Raw genomic sequence first — 18,536 nt, 5'->3', positions numbered from 1 at the left:
TAGTATCAGCTACCACTCTTGATCCAAAAAAAAAAAAAAAAGAAATAAAACAATTTTAAGTATAGCTTCCAAAACTTTATCCCATCTATTTTAACTATCTTGCCCTAATGTTTTCGATTAACCATTCATGTGATATTTATAGAGAAATAACTTTGAGACCAAATAAATATTGCTTCCCTATAGTTTTACTACAAAAAATACTCACCAACTTTTGCAAAGGCCTCTTTGAGTTCATCAAGCTCATCTTTGGAAATCTGAGTGGTAGCCATCTCATCCATTTAAAGATCTAAAGAAAAACCAAAAAGGTTTCAGACTTTAAAAAATCGTGATAAATATAAGAAGTCTTGCTAAGTTCTCATCTTAGGGATAATTTAAACAGAATTTCAAACTATCAAAACAATCTGAATAAGTTACCATATCTCTACATACAGCTTTAATAAAGAAAACAAACAAACGAGAAGTCATCACTTACCAAAATTTATTGAGAAAAAATATTTCTGAATTTTCCTTTTAAGGACAAAATCTTAAATTACATTCAAAAAGTTTAAGGAAGGGCCAAAGTACCCAGCAGTGACAGGAAAAAGCTACATAATAGAAATTCTTGGTTATATGAGCCAAAGCTAAAGGTCAATATTATGTGACCAATGATTCACGGAAAATATCATTTTCCCATTAAGCCACTTTATAGAATCATTCATTGTGAAAACATTGATTTTCAAATAGCATACTGACATCTATCAACCACTCTCATTAAAGGAAGAGGAGGAAAAAAACAAATTATAGCTGGTTTTGATATAAAAATGCACATGTGTGCTAATATACACATTCTTATGCATGTAAATTATTGTACTATCTGAGTATACACCCTTTTCAATTTGGCCTTATTGATCTATTTAACTAATAGAACAAAGGTTGGCAAACTACATATGGCCTGTGGGCCAAAACTGGATCACCAGTTGTTTTTGTATGACCTCAAGCTGGATATGGTTATTAAAGGAAAATTTTTGCAGTCCATTTCGATGATGGGGCACATTAACTTTGAACCTAATTAAGTGAAAAGTTATCCCAGAAAGAAAGAATTCTATTCTTCTCATCAGAATTGTATTACCAAAAAATTGTACTCAATTATTATATTTTGAATTTTGTCAATAAAAACCTATAGAAATAATATATTATATCCTTGATATTAATATCATAATATTCTTGATTTTACCTCTTGGCACACAATATTTATGATCTGAACCTATATGGAAAAACCTTGCTGATCCTGGCAATAAAGAGAGGAGGTCTGTATCACAGTAGATAATTTCCAAATGCAAACCTATTGTAACAATAATTTTGGACGAAGAAAAATGAAAATGGGCCGGGCGCGGTGGCTCACGCTTGTAATCCCAGCACTTTGGGAGGCCGAGGCGGGCGGATCACGAGGTCATGAGATCGAGACCACGGTGAAACCCCGTCTCTACTAAAAATACAAAAAATTAGCCGGGCGTGGTGGCGGGCGCCTGTAGTCCCAGCTACTCGGAGAGGCTGAGGCAGGAGAATGGCGTGAACCCGGGAGGCGGAGCTTGCAGTGAGCCGAGATTGCGCCACTGCTCCAGCCTGGGCGACAGAGCAAGACTCCGTCTCAAAAAAAAAAAAAAAAAGAAAAATGAAAATGATTACATGTTGTTTTCTCCTTTTTTGCTTTGGGTTTTTTCTCTCTTCTGATTTATTTTTTTGGTAGACTTTATTTTTCTTTATTTCTTTTTCTTTTTTGTAAAGACAGGGTCTTGCCACCTTGCCCAAGCTGGTGTCTCTAACTCCTGGGCTCAAGGGATCCTCCTGTCTGGGTCTCCCAAAATGCTGGGATTACAGGTGTGAGCCACCGTACCCGGCCAATAGACGTTATTATTAGAGTAGTTTTAGGTTCACAGCAAAATCAAGCAGAAGTTACAGAGAGTTCCCATATACAGCTATGTGTTGCTTAAAGACAGAGATGTGTTCTGAGAAATGCATTGTTAAGTGATTTTGCCATTGTGCAAGCATCACAGAGTGCACGTACACAAACCTAGATGGTATAGCTTACTACACACCTAGACTATACAGTATGGCCTATTCCTCTTAGGCTACAAATGGCACAGCAGGTTACTGTAGTAAACACTGTAGGCAATTGTAACACAATGGTATCTGTATATCTAAACATAGAAAAGGTACAGTAAGAATATAGTATTATAATCTTATGCGACTACTATCATACATTCGATCAGTCATTGACCAAAACATCCTGTACCTGAGTGGTACATTTGTTACAATTGATGAACTTACATCATTACCACCCTAAGACTCTGGTGAACATTAGGGTTCACTCTTAGTGTTGTACAATCTGTGGGTTTGGACAAATGTATAATGACATGTATCCACCATTAAAGTATTACAGAGAGTAGCTCCACTGCCCTAAAGATGTTGCCTTTCCAAAAAAGTATACTACGGGTTAAATTTCACAAACTATACAACATACATTTTGAGAGCTTACATTTATCCCTTTTAGACATTTTATTAAAAGGCAACAAATTACTCACCAACTTATGTTTTGGCCAAGAAGTGTAACACTCAGTATAGAGAGGTAGGGGCTGGAAGTGTTAGGGAGGGATTCATAAGAGAGCTGGGCCACATCTATCTTTTTCACAGAATTGTTGCTATTTCTAGAATTTATCACAGCCCCTGGCACATCGTAAGGCACTCAATAGAACAGAACTTTCATAAAATTAATCCCTTCCACAACTATGCACCAAGTATTATTAATACATTATACAAATTCATTTGCATATTAATTTCCTGAACCCTCACAATAGTCCTATGAGCTAAATATTCTAATCTCCTTTTTTTTCCTATTAGAAGACCTGGGCTCTCAGGACTGGAATTCACACTCAGGTTTCTCAAATCCTGGAGAAGTTTTAAAATGACCATATGATGCTATTAGCTAAGTTTTTACCATAATGTAACAGACACATATAGTGACCGGTGTTTTAAAAATTAAATAAAACCATCAGCCGGGCGCAGTGGCTCACGCCTGTAATCCCAGCACTTTGGGAGGTGGAGGCGGGTGGATTGCTTGAGGTCAGGAGTTCGAGACCAGTCTGACCAACGTGGTGAAACCCCATCTCTACTAAAAATACAAAAAGTAGCCAGGTGTGATGGCGGGTGCCTGTAATCCCAGCTACTCGCGAGGTTGAGTGAGGCAGGAGAATCGCTTGAACCTGGGAGGTGGAGGTTGCAGTGAGCCGAGATCGTACCACTGCATTCTGTGAGTGAGTGAGTGAGACTCTGTCTCAAAAAAAAAAAAAAAAGTTAAATAACACTAGACTCTTAAAAAAAGATCTAAAACAAAGCTGGCCTATTCATAAACTTTTCTTACTTATGATATCAAGATGCCACTAAAGATGGATAACTTCTCAGTAGACAGGTTGGATGAAAATACCTTTCAGAGTAATCTCAGGATCTATGAGGGAAAGAAAGTTCTTCAGTTAGTAATGAAGTTAGGCTTTGTGTTTTTTTGTTGTTGCTGTTGTTGTTTGTTTGTTTGTTTGTTGAGACAAGGTCTTACTCTGTCGCCCAGACTGGAGTGCAGTGGTGAGATCACGGCTTACTGCGACCTTGACTTCCCAGGCTCCTCCCTCCCAGGTGATTCTCTCTCCTCAGCTTCCCAAGTAGCTGAGACTATAGGCACGGGCCACCATGCCTGGCTAATTTTTGTTTTTTTTGTAGAGATGGGGTTTCGCCATTTTGCCCAGGCTGATCTTGAATTCCTGGGTTCAAGCAATCCACTCACCTCAGCCTCCCAAAGTGCTGGTATTACAGATATGAGCCACCACGCCCAGGCCTGAAGTTAGGCATTTTAAAGATTAAGAATAAAAAGAACTGCAATCCCAGCACTGCAGGAGGATTGCTTGAGGCCAAGAGTTTGAGACAAGCCTGGGAAACATAGTGAGACCTCGCCTCCACAAAATTTTTTTTTAAAAATTCCTAAGTTAAATGCAAACGAATAGTAGTAATTCTAAAAATATTCTGTTTCACTAATATGTTCAACACTCCCCATTACAAAAATATGACATGGGATTTATTCCAATTTTCTTCACACCTTTTAAGCAATCATGTTTTTAATAAAACATTATTACACATCTCCATGAATTATACCAAGAAGAATAATGGCACAGAAAATTTAAAAGTAAGACCATCTCAGAAATCTAAAACATGTGGCCTCTCTCTTTTATCTCTAAAGGTCCTTTCCAGTTTGGGCAGATAGTGAGTCAGTAATAATTTAAAGTATGTGGGTAAAGAACAACTAAAACAAACCTATACAACTGAGCTTACTCTCACACTACCATATCACTTCTATGCAAAAGAAAATTAGGTCTCGGTGCAGTGGCTCATGGCTGCAATCCCAGCACTTGGGAGGCCAAGGCGGGCAGATCACTTGAGCCCAGGAGTTCCAGACCAGCCTGGCCAACATGGTGAAACCCCATCTCTACCAAAAATGCAAAACTTATCCAGGAGTGGTGGTGCGTGCCTGTAATCCCAGCTACTCTGGAGGTTGAGGTGGGAGAATCACTTGAGCCTGAGAGGTTGAGTCTGCAGTGAGCCATCAGTGCAAAACTGCAAAAAAAATTAAAAAATAAAAAAATTAAGAAATAAAAAAAGAAATTAGATAAGATGGATCTGGACATAAACCACTCCTGCACCCCACCCGCCTTATCCCTGCTGACCAGTTGGGTTCTGATTAAATCCTGTAGAAATTTTCTCCCCAACCTGCCCTCCCTGTTACTTCTCAAACAAGTTTACCAATATTTTAGGCATCTGCTATACACCTAGTTCTTGCCCTCAAGGAATTTACAATCTGCTGAAGCAAACATGAATAATTACAATATGACACAAAGTGAATTAGTGACTGCAATAAAAGGTACAAATATCCATTTTTTTAGAAGAAAAAAGTCTCTACAGACTTTAAGGATTATTAATTTCTTCTCAGAGTGGCCAGAAACGCAGCTCTTTTTTTCTTCCTATAAAATTAGCAAGTGCTGGCTCATGCCTGTAATCCCAGCAATTTGGGAGGTGGAGGCGGGCAGATCGCTTGAGCTCAGGGGTTCGAGACCAGCCTGGGCAACATGGTGAAACTTCGTCTCTACCAAAAATACAAAAAATTAACTGGGCATCGTGGGTGGTGGCGCATGCCTGTAGTCCCAGATACTTGGGACACTGAGGTAGGAGGACCGATTGAGCCCGGGAGGTAGAGGATGCAGTGAGCCATGAGCACGTCACTGCACTCCAGGATGGGTGACAGAGCAAGACCCTGTCTCAATAAAACAAAGTAAAAAATAAAAATGAATTAAGAAATGCTTAGATCTCATAGAAATAATTTTAGGGCACCAGTTTAGTCCAAAAATTAATCCAGTGCATTAAATATATATACATTTTAAAATTTTCAAGTTTCTTATTTCTAATTGCCTTTAAAAAAGCCTAAAGTGACTTTGCATATGTAACTCAGATTTTCCATCTATTAGAGACATTAAAGAGACACACTTCAATGAAAACAAAAAGAAGGAATTGGAACATGCACATATCCTTAAAACCGTATTTCCAGACAAGGTTGTTTCAGGATAACAGAATAGTTTAATGCAGGACTGTCCAATTTAAATAAACCCATATTCATTTATTGACAGTTATTTGAAAGGAAATAAAGAAATGCTACTCTGAAGTACCTGGGCCAAGACTAAAAAATATAAAGCCAAATTTAAAAAGCTCACAATATATGCTCTAGTTGATACAATTGTAAAATTTGCCATTTGAAGCTTAAAATAAAGTTGTTTAATGTAGATTTCTTTATGCCACCATGAATTAAAAAATGGTCTGTCCTTAAGACTATTCATAGGTACTTGATGGTGTCTTTAAGGAAGTCAAGCAGTAAAGTACTATCTTGAGAGAAAACATCACATTAAGTAACTTGGAAATGAGTGAAGGTATTAAAAAATTAAAATCTTACCAATTAAAATAACAGAAGCTCTATTCCTCTTCATGGGGCATTCATTGTACTATAGGACTTTTTTCTCTTAAAGCTACTAAAACATCCCGGATGGGTTCACAAAGCAAAACACAAGATTTGACATCAATACTGCCCTGTAGACACTTCATTTAATCTCAAGTACCAGTACACCAAGCTGTTGTACCACGCCCAAGGTGGTAGTATGTTTTAACAGAAAGATGTTGGACGTGAAATTAGAAGGCATCAATTATTGCTCTGGTTCTGCTATTCCCTAGTAATGTGTCCATGAGCAAGTTTAATTAATCTGTCTCAGCCTAAGTTTCCTCATTTGAAAACAGTGATAATAATACCTACTTCCCCCAGGTCCTAATGAAGATTACAGATGGTATGTATGACAGCATATTGTGAACTATGAAGTATTACATAGCAACTTCAAATCCTTCATGAAAGAAAATAGGGAATAAATGAAGGCCTGGGTTAATTGTGAAGAGCTGTATAAATAAATATAAGGTATTAGTTCTACTAATAGCCTTTTACATGGGATAAATGAAAAGTTATCTCTTCTCCCTATAATTACTGACTACAGAGTATAATAGGTCTCCCTCATATATAAAAATTACAAGCCTTTAGTCAAAGTAATTTAAGAAGGATGGGCCTAAAGGAAAACCTGTCAGTCACTTTTTATCCATGACTCAATTTGGCTCCTCCATAAGGCCAGTTTCTAAACACAATTTAAAGAGCAGACAGGAGATATACAAACAAATAAACAACAATTTTTCTTTAAATATTTTAGGATCACTTTTCAAAATAGCTAACAGTTTGTCAATATTGTCACATTCCTCCTAATTTGCAAATTTTTTCATGAGTACTGGAAAAAGGTGAGAAAGTATTACTTGCTGAATAAAAGTTTAACCCCAATTTCACAATATGTGATTGACAGGCAAAGGAAAAAAACCCTGATTTTCAAATATGTCCTCTTTCCCAGTCTATCTTCCCACAAAAGTGGACTTTATGTGTTTATTTTTTTTTTGAGACAGGGTTTCACTCTGTCACCCAGGCAGTGGTGCAATCTCAGCTCAGTGCAGCCTCAATCTTCTGGGCTCAAGCAATCCTCCTGCCTCAGCCTCCTGAGTAGCTGAGACTACAGATGTGTGCCACCACGCGAAAGTGGACTTTATTTACATGATGAGAAAGAGGGAGAGAGAAAGAGAACTGACATTCAAAGAAAAGAGATATATTTTTCCTCCATTTAAACTCAGCAATTTTAATACTTATCAGAAATAAAACCTCCTGGAGTCTCTACGTTTTTCTGAATTTGCTCATCTGCAAAGCACTTTGATCTGTCCCAAATTCTGTTTCCTCCTTAGCTCCTATGCCTGCCATTTCTGTAAAGGAAAAGGGAAAGCTGTAGAAGAAAGCCAGCCCTCCTTCACTAAACATATAAGACACAGGAAAACAGATTTTCAAATAAGGGAATAAAACAAAAGCAAACAAAACCTTGCTTGTTTGTTTTTTCATAAAAGGATATAGTGTACAACTGGGTATGAATTCAGGGCGTCACCCATAGAAGAATCTTATGCCTATGAAGTCATCCCTAATTACAGAGTTCGACTAACAATACTGCAATTATGAAACCACTCCACCGGCTCATTTAACTATACATAAACCCTAAACACAGATCTTTGCTGAGAAAGATATACCTACAACTACCTGAAACTATTACTCAAATTCTGAAAGGTATTTGAAGGGGGACAGGGGTGCCTATTTTATCTCCTAAAGCACTCGCTCACTTTAGGAATGCAGCTGACTGAATAATCTACTTATTCATCTGTGTCATTCAGTACCATGAGGTCCAGGAGAAAGAGAATGCACATGGGAAACTCATCTGGGAGTAACCAACTTTGATCATAAACTTGATTTTTTTTCTTGAAATTGAAAGGCAGCCAAAAGATAAAAACAGGACATTCACCAGAGACTTCATCCCAGCCACTAGTATGGTAAATAGAATTGGAAAAGAGAAGCTCATTACTTAAATCAGAGATTGGGCAACACATACTTGAGCTCCTAAAATGAACAAGAAAGCAACAAAGAGGGGACAAAACATGGAAGAAATACATTATTTCACTATAAATGAAAATAAACAAGTTAGCCACCATTACGTGTGAACAATTCAAGAATGATCAGAAAAGGGGTGTTGTCACCTTCCTCCACCCAAAACAGGCAGTGCTTTTGAACACCCACACTTTGCATACCTACCTTTACCAATAGAAACTGTCATCCTGCCACCTCCCTAGTTAGGTAAGTGAACAGCTCAGCACTAGTCTCTAGCTTAGATGGGTGTGCAACACTGTGGGCTAAAACTCACCTATTCATACTATGATTACTAAAGCTCCAGTCTCATGTTTCCTAATGACTTTAGAAGATTCCCAACTTGAATGTCTACCACACTCACCCACTTATTTATTTATATTCATCAAGCGTTAACTTAAGGATTAGTATGTACCAGGCACTGTGTTGGGTGCTCCAGATAAGAGACAATTAGGATCCAAATCTCCTTCTTTCTGGAAGAGCTTACTGTCTAGTGGGGGAAACAGATGGAAAAACAAAGATACAACATTACTGCTATCATGCCATCATAGTTATATATACTAAATGGTAGGCGTCAGAAAAGTTTTTTCTGAGGTGACATTTGAACTCTGTCTTTGAGCGCAAGTAGGATTTTCTGATAGACATCCCCGGTAAGGGCATTCTCAGAGAGACATCACTGGGGCAAGGGTATTGTGCCTAGGGTTAGTGACAGACACACTCACAGCAGCAGATCAGGGTCCAATTTAGAAGTGGCCAAGGGAGAAGGAAAGTCAGTGAGGAAGATTCAAGTTAGGAAAGTCTAAGTGTCTCCAATCTAACTTACTGCCACATTGCTTTCCCTGTTTTTTTCTAACTCTTTCTCCTGCCAAATCAGGTCTCGTTTTCAACTTTCCCACTTTCCTCTGTCTCCAGACTGCAGTCTGACCATAAAAAACAAAGGGAGGATCAGTCAACCACCAGTCCCTCTGGATTCTTGCCTTGCAATCTCTGAGATTCTTCCATCGTATCTGTTTATCACCTCATGTCTGGCCTACTCCACAAGTTTTATTTTAAATTTTTTATATGTATGTTTTTATTATACTTTAAGTTCTAGGGTACATGTGCACAACGTGCAGGGTTGTTACATATGTATACATGTGCCATGTTGGTGTGCTGCACCCATTAACTCGTCATTTACATTAGGTATATCTCCTAATGCTATCCCTCCCCCCTCCCCCCACCCCACAAAAGTTTTTTTTAATCAGGTCTGCCTGCTGTTCCGTCTTCCTCCAGTGCAATCTTTACACTGCTAATCTCCTGAAGAGTAGATCTTATAAACATTCCAGACAAAAGAAAGTCCCACCTTTTTAGTACAGCATTCAAGGCCCTACAGTTTTCTGACTTGACTTCTAGCTTTATGTCTGCCCATCTTTCCAATGCTACTTCCCGTTATATGTACTACACCCTTGAACCCAACACTCTCAAGAGACCTTATTCCCCAAACAGGCCATGTATTTTCCCGCTTCTTCCACTCCCTGGAGAGACCACTGGGTCTCTCCAGTGGAATGCTCTTCACCCATCTATCTAGACACTTCAAAAGCATATTTCAGGAAGTATCTTCAGATTGTCCGCACCCAAGATAAAATCTATCTTCCCAGTACTCTCACAGAACTGTGTTTCTTCTATTACAGCTGGTTCTGGATTCTCCTCTATCAGTACCTTTTGTTTTATCCTGGTCTCTTCTGCTTTTCCTGTCTCCCATTAAGAACTTCCTCTCTCTCTATCTGCGTCTCATGCTTAGAATACCCTCCTCTATTTTTCCTCTCTCTCTATCCAAATTCTACTCACCCTTCAAGCAAGGTTCAGAAGCCTCATCCTCTCCCAAAGCATGTTTCCCAATGACTCCACCTCTCACTGATCTTTCTCTTCAACTCCCACAGAATTTAGAATCTTGCCACAGAATTTAGAATCTTGCCACAAAATTTTGAAATTTAATTATAGACTTCTCCCTATAGTTACATAAGTGGATATGAGGACAGTCTAGCTGGGACTTCCATTGTCCTACTTGGTTCAGTTTATCTACCTTCTTTACATAGATTCTTAAACTTGGTCAAAGAGAACAATCTTCCTCAATAAAAGAAAATCCTTCTTTCACGAATAGCACACAAAAACTTGTGTAATTCTTTGCTCTGCAAGTCTCATTTCAAGATTGTTTGTTTCTGGAGAACAGTCTAAACTTCACCTTTTACTCTCATTGCTGGATGTTGGTTACATAGGCATGGCTTACAAAATATACCAACTGAGGCTGAGGGTGGTGGCTCATCCCTATAATCCCAGTGCTTTGGGAGGCAGAAGTGGGAGAATTGCTTGAGGCCAGGAGTTCGGGACCAACCTGTACAACATAGCGAGACTCCTTCTCTAAAAAAAAAAAAAAAAAAAAAATTAAATCAGCCAGCATGGTGGCCTGAGCCTGTAGTCCTAGCTACTAGGAAGGATGGGGCAGAAGGATCACTGAAGCCCAGGAGTTTGAGGCTGCAGGGAGCTATGGTTGCCTGCCTCTAAAAAAATAAACATAAAAAATGAATAAAATACTCCAACCAATTGCAATGTTTAGAGGGAGTGAAAATTCCCAGTATTCCCAATATCCAGTGATCACAGCAATGAGAATTTGAAAGCTAAGAAGTCTGTAGAGTTCCATAACTTCATTCCCTAAATTGTATTAGGGAATAAACAAGTGCCTGGGATAGTCGTTGACTTTGCCCAGGACACAAAGCTGTGAAGCACAATTAAAAAGATGTACTTCTCGGCCAGGCGCAGTGGCTCAAGCCTGTAATCTCAGCACTTTGCGAGGCCGAGGCGGGCAGATCACGAGGTCAGAGATCAAGACCATCCTGGCCAACATGGTGAAGCCCCGTCTCTACTAAAAATACAAAAATTAACAGGGCCTGGCTGCACGTACGTGTAGTCCCAGCTACTCAGGGGACTGAGGCAGGAGAATTGCTTAAACCCAGGAGGCGGAGGCTGCAGTTAGCTGAGATTGGATCACTGCACTCCAACCTGGGTGACACAGCAAGACTCCACCTCAAAATAATATTAATAATAATAATAATAATAATGTGTTTCTCCAAGCATAGCTGAAAAAAAAAAAAGCAACAGCATGCGTTGAAGGAAAGGTAATTAACTGTTTTTTCCCTCTTTCCTTTTTTTTTTTTTTGAGATAGAGTCTTGCTGAGATGTCCAGGCTGCAGTGCAATGGCATGATCACTGCAGCCTCCAATTCCTGGCCTCAACTCAAGTGATCCTCCTGCTTCAGCACCTCCCACCCCCAGTAGCTAGGACTACAAGCATGCACCACCATACTCGGCTAATTTTTAAATTTTATTTATTTCTTTTCTTTTTTTTTTTGTAGAGACAGGATCTCACTATGTTGCCAAGCTGGTCTAAAATTCCAGGGCTCAAGTGATCCTCCCGCCTCAGCCTCCCAAAGTGCTGGGATTACAGGCTTGAGCTGCAGTGCCCAGCCAATTAACTACTCTTCCCAGAAAAACAAAAACAAAGAGACTACACGTTGCTTTGCAGAGAGAAGGTCCATGCCTAGTATAGCCTTTGGAAAATAACTTAAAAAGCTCCTAACAAATATGACCATGATATCGAGAAATAAGAACAGTTGCCAGAAAATGCAGATAGTAACCCCCTCCAGCTAATACTAACTTGTTTTCATTACTTAAAAGGATAAAGGATTCACTTAAGCCTTGAACTAAAATAACCAAAACTTTAATTGTATAAAACACACAGAATATAGACAATGAGTTCAGTAAAGACTATACAGAGTTCTAAAAGTTATTTATTTAAAACATTGGTGTTAAATTGGCACTGATCATAAAACGCAATATTCTGAAAAAAAAAGCACACAAATGCTTACTTTCTCCTATGACACATTCATTCCTATATATGACAGGCTTCTGCTTCTCTGTATTAATACTGCTTAATTTCAGCCTCTTGAATGCTAAGTATTGTGAACAACCGTTCCCATTGTATCAGTGCTAATAACTTAGTCTTAATATAAAACAAACACTCAAGTATCTATGTGATTTACTTTTCATTTTAATATTTTTTTCTTTCAAGATTTTTCTCAAGAACAAGTGGCTTGGAATTTTGCTTGACTCATTTTAGAAAACTTTCACGGAATCTTGGTAAAGGAGTAATTGTAAAGGCTTAAGAGGCTATACGCATAATTTTTATTTAATGATTTATTGCTCTGAAAGTCAAAATAAGGGAGTCAAAATCTAAATGCCCTCACGTGTGTCATAGGTTCCTAGTCCTAAAAGTCTAGGAAAGGTTGAAGCAGAAGGAAAAGTGGTGAAGTGTTTTACTGTGCATTAATTCTAGCACATCAGCATTATCAAAAATTGCTGCTTCTCCTTCTTCTTTTTTTTTTTTTTTTGAGATAGAATCTCACTGTGTTGCCCAGGCTGGAGGGCAGTGTCATGATAACTGAAGCCTCCAACTCCTGGGCTCAAGAAATCTTCCCACCTTAGCCCCCTGAGTAACTGGGATTACAGGCACGCACTACCACCCCAGCTAATTTTTTTATTTTTTGGAGAGATGGGGTTTTGCCATGCTGTCCAGGTTGGTCTTGAACTCCTGGGCTCAAGTGATTTGTCTGCTTTGGCCTCCAAAAGTGCTGAGGTTACAGGTATGGGCCACCACGCCCAGCCAAAAATTGCTTCTTACAGTCAATGTGGCGAGCAAACATCTATGAAAGAAATAATCACCACGTATAGCAGACTTTACTTCGGAAAGTTATTTTTCAGATTTAGCTCTTCTGTTCATTCTACTTAATATTTCAGCTGCAAATTGTACAACTAAACAGAGGACATCATTAGGTACCCCAAATAAAATTGACCGTATTTTCTCATGAGGCATTATTATATACACTGATTAGATTGTATAGTATCAGGAACTAGAGAATAAAGTAACTGGCTGATGGAGCATAAATCTGGATACATTTAGCAACTGTGCTTCTACAATTCACATAGAATACAATGAAAATAAAATAAGATATCATAGAACAAAATCATATCATGCCAGATAACATAATATAAAATTTCAGGGATACTTGTAAAGTAACCTGAAAAACCTTACTACTATTTCCATGACAAAATATATTTCAAATTCCAAATCAATTGAGAAATGAACTTTAGAAGGCTCTATCTGTGACTGAAGGCTAACTCTACCTTTTATCCAACTCCAAGTAGCTGCCTACCTAATAACTATAATTCGGCCTTGGATATATCTAAAACCTTTAAGGAAACTTAAACATCAGTCTACTCTTTAATGTGAAGAAAAGATTGCTCTGTTCTGCACGTACACTGCCCCAATAACCCCTGTGGATGCATAAGAAACATATAATGGTTTATTAAGAAGGTCAGGGAAGAGAGATGAGAGCAGAAGAGTTATTTGCAAAGTTGAGCATGGGGTTAGACTAAGCCATTTTAGCCCTCTTCTACCACTGTAATACCCACAACGAATTAAACCATCTCCAATTTTCTGTTTGTATTATATTATATTACATTATATTATTATTATTAGTTTTGAGACAGAGTCTTGCTCTGTCGCCCAGGCTGGAGTGCAATGGCATGATCTTGGCTCACCGCAACCTCCATCTCCCGGGTTCAAGTGATTTTCCTGCCTCAGCCTCCTGGGTAGCTGGGATTACAGGCGCCCACCACCATGCCTGGCTAGTTTTTGTATTTTTACTAGAGACGGGGTTTCACCATGTTGATCAGGCTGGTCTCTAACTCCTGACCTCAGGTGATCCACCCGCCTCGGCCTCCCAAAGTGCTGGGATTACAGGCGTGAGCCACCGCACCCAGCCTTATTTTATATTATTATTATTTTCTTGAGACAGAGTCTTGCTCTGTCACCCAGGCTGGAGTGCAGTGGCTCTATCTCAGCTCACTGCAACCTCCGACTCCTGGGTTCAAGCGATTCTCCAGCCTCAGCTTTTGCAGTTGCTAGCATTACAAGCATGCGCCACCATATCTGGCTAATTTTTCTTCTTTTAGGAGAGACAGGGTTTCACCATGTGGGCCAGGCTTGTCTCGAACTACTGACCTCAAGTGATCTGCCCTCCTAGGCCTCCCAAAATGCTGGGATTACAGGCGTGATCCACTCTGCCCAGCCTTGTATTATTTTAAAGAAGATGTGTCATAGGGTCATAGTTGCTAACCAGTTCCTCCCCTTCCCCATGTTCCTATAGCCCTTTTCAGCTTTCAGGGTGATGACATCTATTTCTTTCTCTATCTCCTCCACGAGCCTGTGAGCTCCTTGAAAGCACGGTTGGTATCTTATTTGACTTTGTATCTTGGCTCACCACAAGCACCTACTGAAAGTTTGTTCAATAAATAAACTTCGATGGAGGTGAGTAGGGAAAGTGCACAGACCTACACATCATGCAGGCTATATAGTCCTCTCACGTGGTTTTAAAAACACATACTCTATTGGAGAAAGCTGTGAACAAAATAGTCAAGTTCAATAACATCTTCACATTCTTCACATACAATTGGCCTGTTATCATGCTTTAACTACCCTTGTTTAATACTTCAAGATACTAAAAAACTCTTCAAGATGTTTGTGACCTGTCCTTTGAATTTAGCTGAAAATCAAACAGAAATAAACCTTTTCAGAAGCAGTTTTTACTTTCAACCATTTTGGCATTCAAGCAGCATATTTCACCTCTACAGTCATACACATCATGCATACATCATGTTTTGACAGGCCTGCAATTTATAGATAAAAGTTGACATTTAGAAGTAAATATAAGGAGTTCAAGACCAGCCTGGCCAATATGGTGAAACCCTGTCTCTACTAAAAACACAAAAATTAGCCGGGCGTGGTGCTGGGTGCCTGTAATCCCAGCTACTCGGGAGGCTGAGGCAGGAGAGCTGCTTGAACCCGGGAGGTGGAGGTTGCAGTGAGCCAAGATCGTGCCACTGCACTCCAGCCTGGGCAACAGAGTGAGACTCTGCCTCAAAAAAAAAAAAAAAAAAAAAAAAAAGAAAGAAAGTAAATATAAATTGCCCCAAACTAAAGGTCTACTAACATTTTTCATTGTCACTATTTTCAATATATACAAGAGAAAATAGCACAAAAAAACACCCATAAACCCATCACAGGTTCTGCATTTATCCAGATTTCCCCACATTTGCTTGGTTCATCTATTCTCTCTTCCTGTCCTTTCTTCTCCCTCCCTCCTTCCCTGTCTCTCTTCCATGAATTATTTTAAAGCAAATCTCAGAAATCCTGTGATTTCACCCCTACATAGCTATTAAGAAATGAGTTCATTTTTCTGGAAATACCTCTATTCTGTGCTATAATTGATCATTAGCTAGATTCTAACTGATCTTTTGTTTTGTTTTGTTTTCAGTACCAATATCTATGAGTCACTTAAACCCCAAAGGGTGCCCAATCCTGTGTCATTTCCTGGAGGAATATCAAATACCTCCATTTTAGGTAAAAGTTTCCTTTCCTCTTTTTATACTTAATAAACAAAGATAAGATCTGAAAGCAATGGCTACTTAAAAATAAATTAATACATAGCTTTTTCCAATAATAGAAATATTCGATTCAATTTGGTCAGATTAAAGACATCATTTAAATGTTTTTCAGGCAAGAATTCTGCAGCTATTTAATGCAAGTCTCAATTATGGTCTAAAAGCCCCTTTTCCTGGGATGAAGAATACTATTTCAAACCCAAAGACACAATAAAAAGACACCTCTCCTTCCCCTAGCTTCAGAAAGCTAAGGTACATTAACTAACTTCTTAGATTGAAATAGCCCACTTTCCTTTTAAAAGGTCTAATGTCTTCCATGCCTAAGTCAACTTTTAAATCTATCCCCAAAATCTGAGTAATTTATGGGAAAATAAATCTACTGCTAATGAAATTAATTAATTCTCATACCTAAGAAGTATTTCCAGTTTCCTTTCTTATGAAAATTAACATATGTTTGAGTGAAGCCAAGGGCAACTTTCAGGGATATGTGTGTGTGGGGTGTGTCTGTGTCTGTGTGTGTGTGCGTGAGAGAGAGAGAGAGAGAGAGAGGGAGGGAGAGAGAGAGAGATGCTAGGCAAGATCAGACTAGTTACCATGCTTCATTTCAATTCAAAATAAAAATGCCATAAAATATTGTGACCTACAACTCAAATCACTATATACACTAAGCAGAAAGCTATCGGCAAGTCACTGAAAATGCCTCTTGCAGTGTTATATACCTTGCTTATATGTTAGCAAATACAGCACTTGTTAATTGAAAAAACTGGTGTTTTGTTTCATGCTTCACTTTTTACTTCATATGCGCATACTAAGTACAACCAGTCCGAGAGGTGACTCAACTCAGAGTGAGGATTGACTGTATAACTAGCTATATTTCCCTTTGCCAGAAATATGGGGAAATTAAACTTATATGACAACCATGTGATGGAAAATCCTGATGTATCTGAGCACTAGAAATCACTATTGCTGCCAAGTACCAATAACACCATCAAAATTTAATCACAAGGGATGTTTATTATTTTGTAAATTATAAACACTAAGACAACTGCTTGATTTAACTCATATAGAAAGAGTAGAATATCAATCTAATCATGACATGTTCTGTCATGACAGCCACCTCAATCTCCATTTTACAGAATTTTGAAAAACCATGTAACTGGGATCAAAGGCATTTGAAATCCCACCCCCAGCACAAATATAGACAATAATTTCTATTATTTAGTGTTTTAGATACTTAACTTGATAAATACGGCTGTATAATTAGGATTTCAAAACCTATTTTTAAAAAGTATAAACTCCCTAAACATTCTCTAAATAAAGAAAAATACAGAATACACACAGAACAGGTTAGAATCTAAACTTCAAAATTTTCTCTTCACAAAAATTTTATTCTACTTGAATAAATAATATTTTTAAAGGGACTCCAAATGTTTACCCAAATAAATAACAGGAATTTCAAGCTTTTTAAAGTAAATTTCTGCTTAATCATTTAGTATTTAAATTTAGATTTAGTAATCTGAAAGTTAGAGCCTGTCAAAATAATATTAAAATAGTTACCCGCTGAGAGCAAACTTGTTTCTTTCCTTTCTCGCAGCACTGATAGACAGAACCTTCTCCCACGCCCAGAAGAGCAATCTGGAAACCCAACATTCTTCTTACAATTGCAACTTTAGAGAGCAAGTCACAACACTTCCTGCTAGAAAAAGAGAACACCCTGACAAAAGAATGATACAATACTTACGAATCCCCTTCCTGTCAGCCTGGCAGGATTTTGCCGAGAATTTAATAAATTCTAATTTAAACGCAGCATTTAGAGAGAAAAGTTTTCTTTTTTCTTCTTCCTTTTTTTTCCCCCCCAAAATCATACAAGGACTCAGGGGAATTTAAAGTTAGTTCAGGTCAAATAGCTATAACCCATATACCTATTTAGAGTTTGAACAGTAGCCAAGTAACCTGCTTATTTTAGAACACATGGAACAGCTTCTCCCCAGTGCCCAAGTCACTCGTCTATAGTCAAGAACATCACTTGCGAAGGCAAATTAACTCTCAGGCCACTCACTTACAGTTTCTATTATTCATTCTGATCCATACACAACATTTACACCCCATATGCTAAGGTGTTGTAGCATTTATTTCAAATATATACATTTTGATTTATGTCAAAAATGTAAGCTCCTACAAAATGTGTAGGAACTATATTTTCTGCTGGCATAGCACACAGGAACTAAGCCAACACTTGCTGAACCGAATAATTTTCTAACTGAGAGCCATAGTAAAGAGGTCTGGAGCCAGATTGGGTTCGAATTCTGGCTCCACTCTTTATTAACTGTGCAAATTGCTTAAAACTCTTCTGCCTCTATTTTCTCATCCCGGGATGAAGATAAGAGCAACTCCATCATATCACAGTTCACTATTTTATACATGGTTGTAAGGCTTAAATGATTTAATATGTGTCATAAATTTAGATCATAGCCTGGCGCATGGTAAGTACTAGATACGTGATAACTGATCTCATTATTGAAATTTGCCTTTAACTGGTCTAGCAATCTAATCAGTGAATTGCTAAATTAAGCAAGTAGTTGTGAGTGCCTTTTATGAGAAAGAACAATCAGTTGGAGCACTGGGCTAGGCTGAAGAGGCCGTTTCTGTACTGACATAGGGCAAGTTAATAATTTGAAAGGAAATGCAGCACAATGAAAGCATCAGGGTCTTAGGAGTCTGACAGACCTGTAAGTCTGTGTGACCCTGAATAAATTACTTAGCTTCTCTGAGCCCCGGGTTCATATCTATAACAATGGAGCTATTCCACATATTTCACAAGGTCCACACGATGACCCAATGGGAAGATATAAATATGTAAGAGTGTCTGGGTCCAGCAAGGTACTCAGTAAGTA

The 18,536-nt window shown here is 38.4% G+C and overlaps 1 protein-coding gene across 5 annotated transcripts in view; it reads right to left on the bottom strand.

Annotated features, from left to right (window-relative positions):
* Window positions 1-18,536, bottom strand: part of PLS3 (plastin 3) — a 90,317-nt gene that overhangs the window by 39,836 nt on the left and 31,945 nt on the right. For 2 of the 5 annotated variants that reach the window (XM_030807653.1, XM_003262226.3), the window contains exons 1-2: window positions 17,200-17,325; window positions 206-286 (exon numbers count right to left, since the gene is read on the bottom strand). In XM_030807653.1, the coding sequence (XP_030663513.1) occupies window positions 206-278 (73 nt within the window). In that variant the 5' untranslated portion in view covers window positions 279-286; window positions 17,200-17,325. Of the gene's footprint in view, window positions 1-205; window positions 287-3,397; window positions 3,482-17,199; window positions 17,326-18,536 lie in introns of those variants that run through there. The other 3 variants (XM_012498958.2, XM_003262225.3, XM_030807654.1) reach the window with 2 other exon arrangements.

The sequence above is a fragment of the Nomascus leucogenys genome, chromosome X, assembly GCF_006542625.1.
Source record: "Nomascus leucogenys isolate Asia chromosome X, Asia_NLE_v1, whole genome shotgun sequence".
NCBI lineage: Eukaryota > Metazoa > Chordata > Mammalia > Primates > Hylobatidae > Nomascus > Nomascus leucogenys.
Note: the sequence above shows the minus strand (reverse complement) of the source record. Positions and strands in the feature narration are given on the sequence as shown.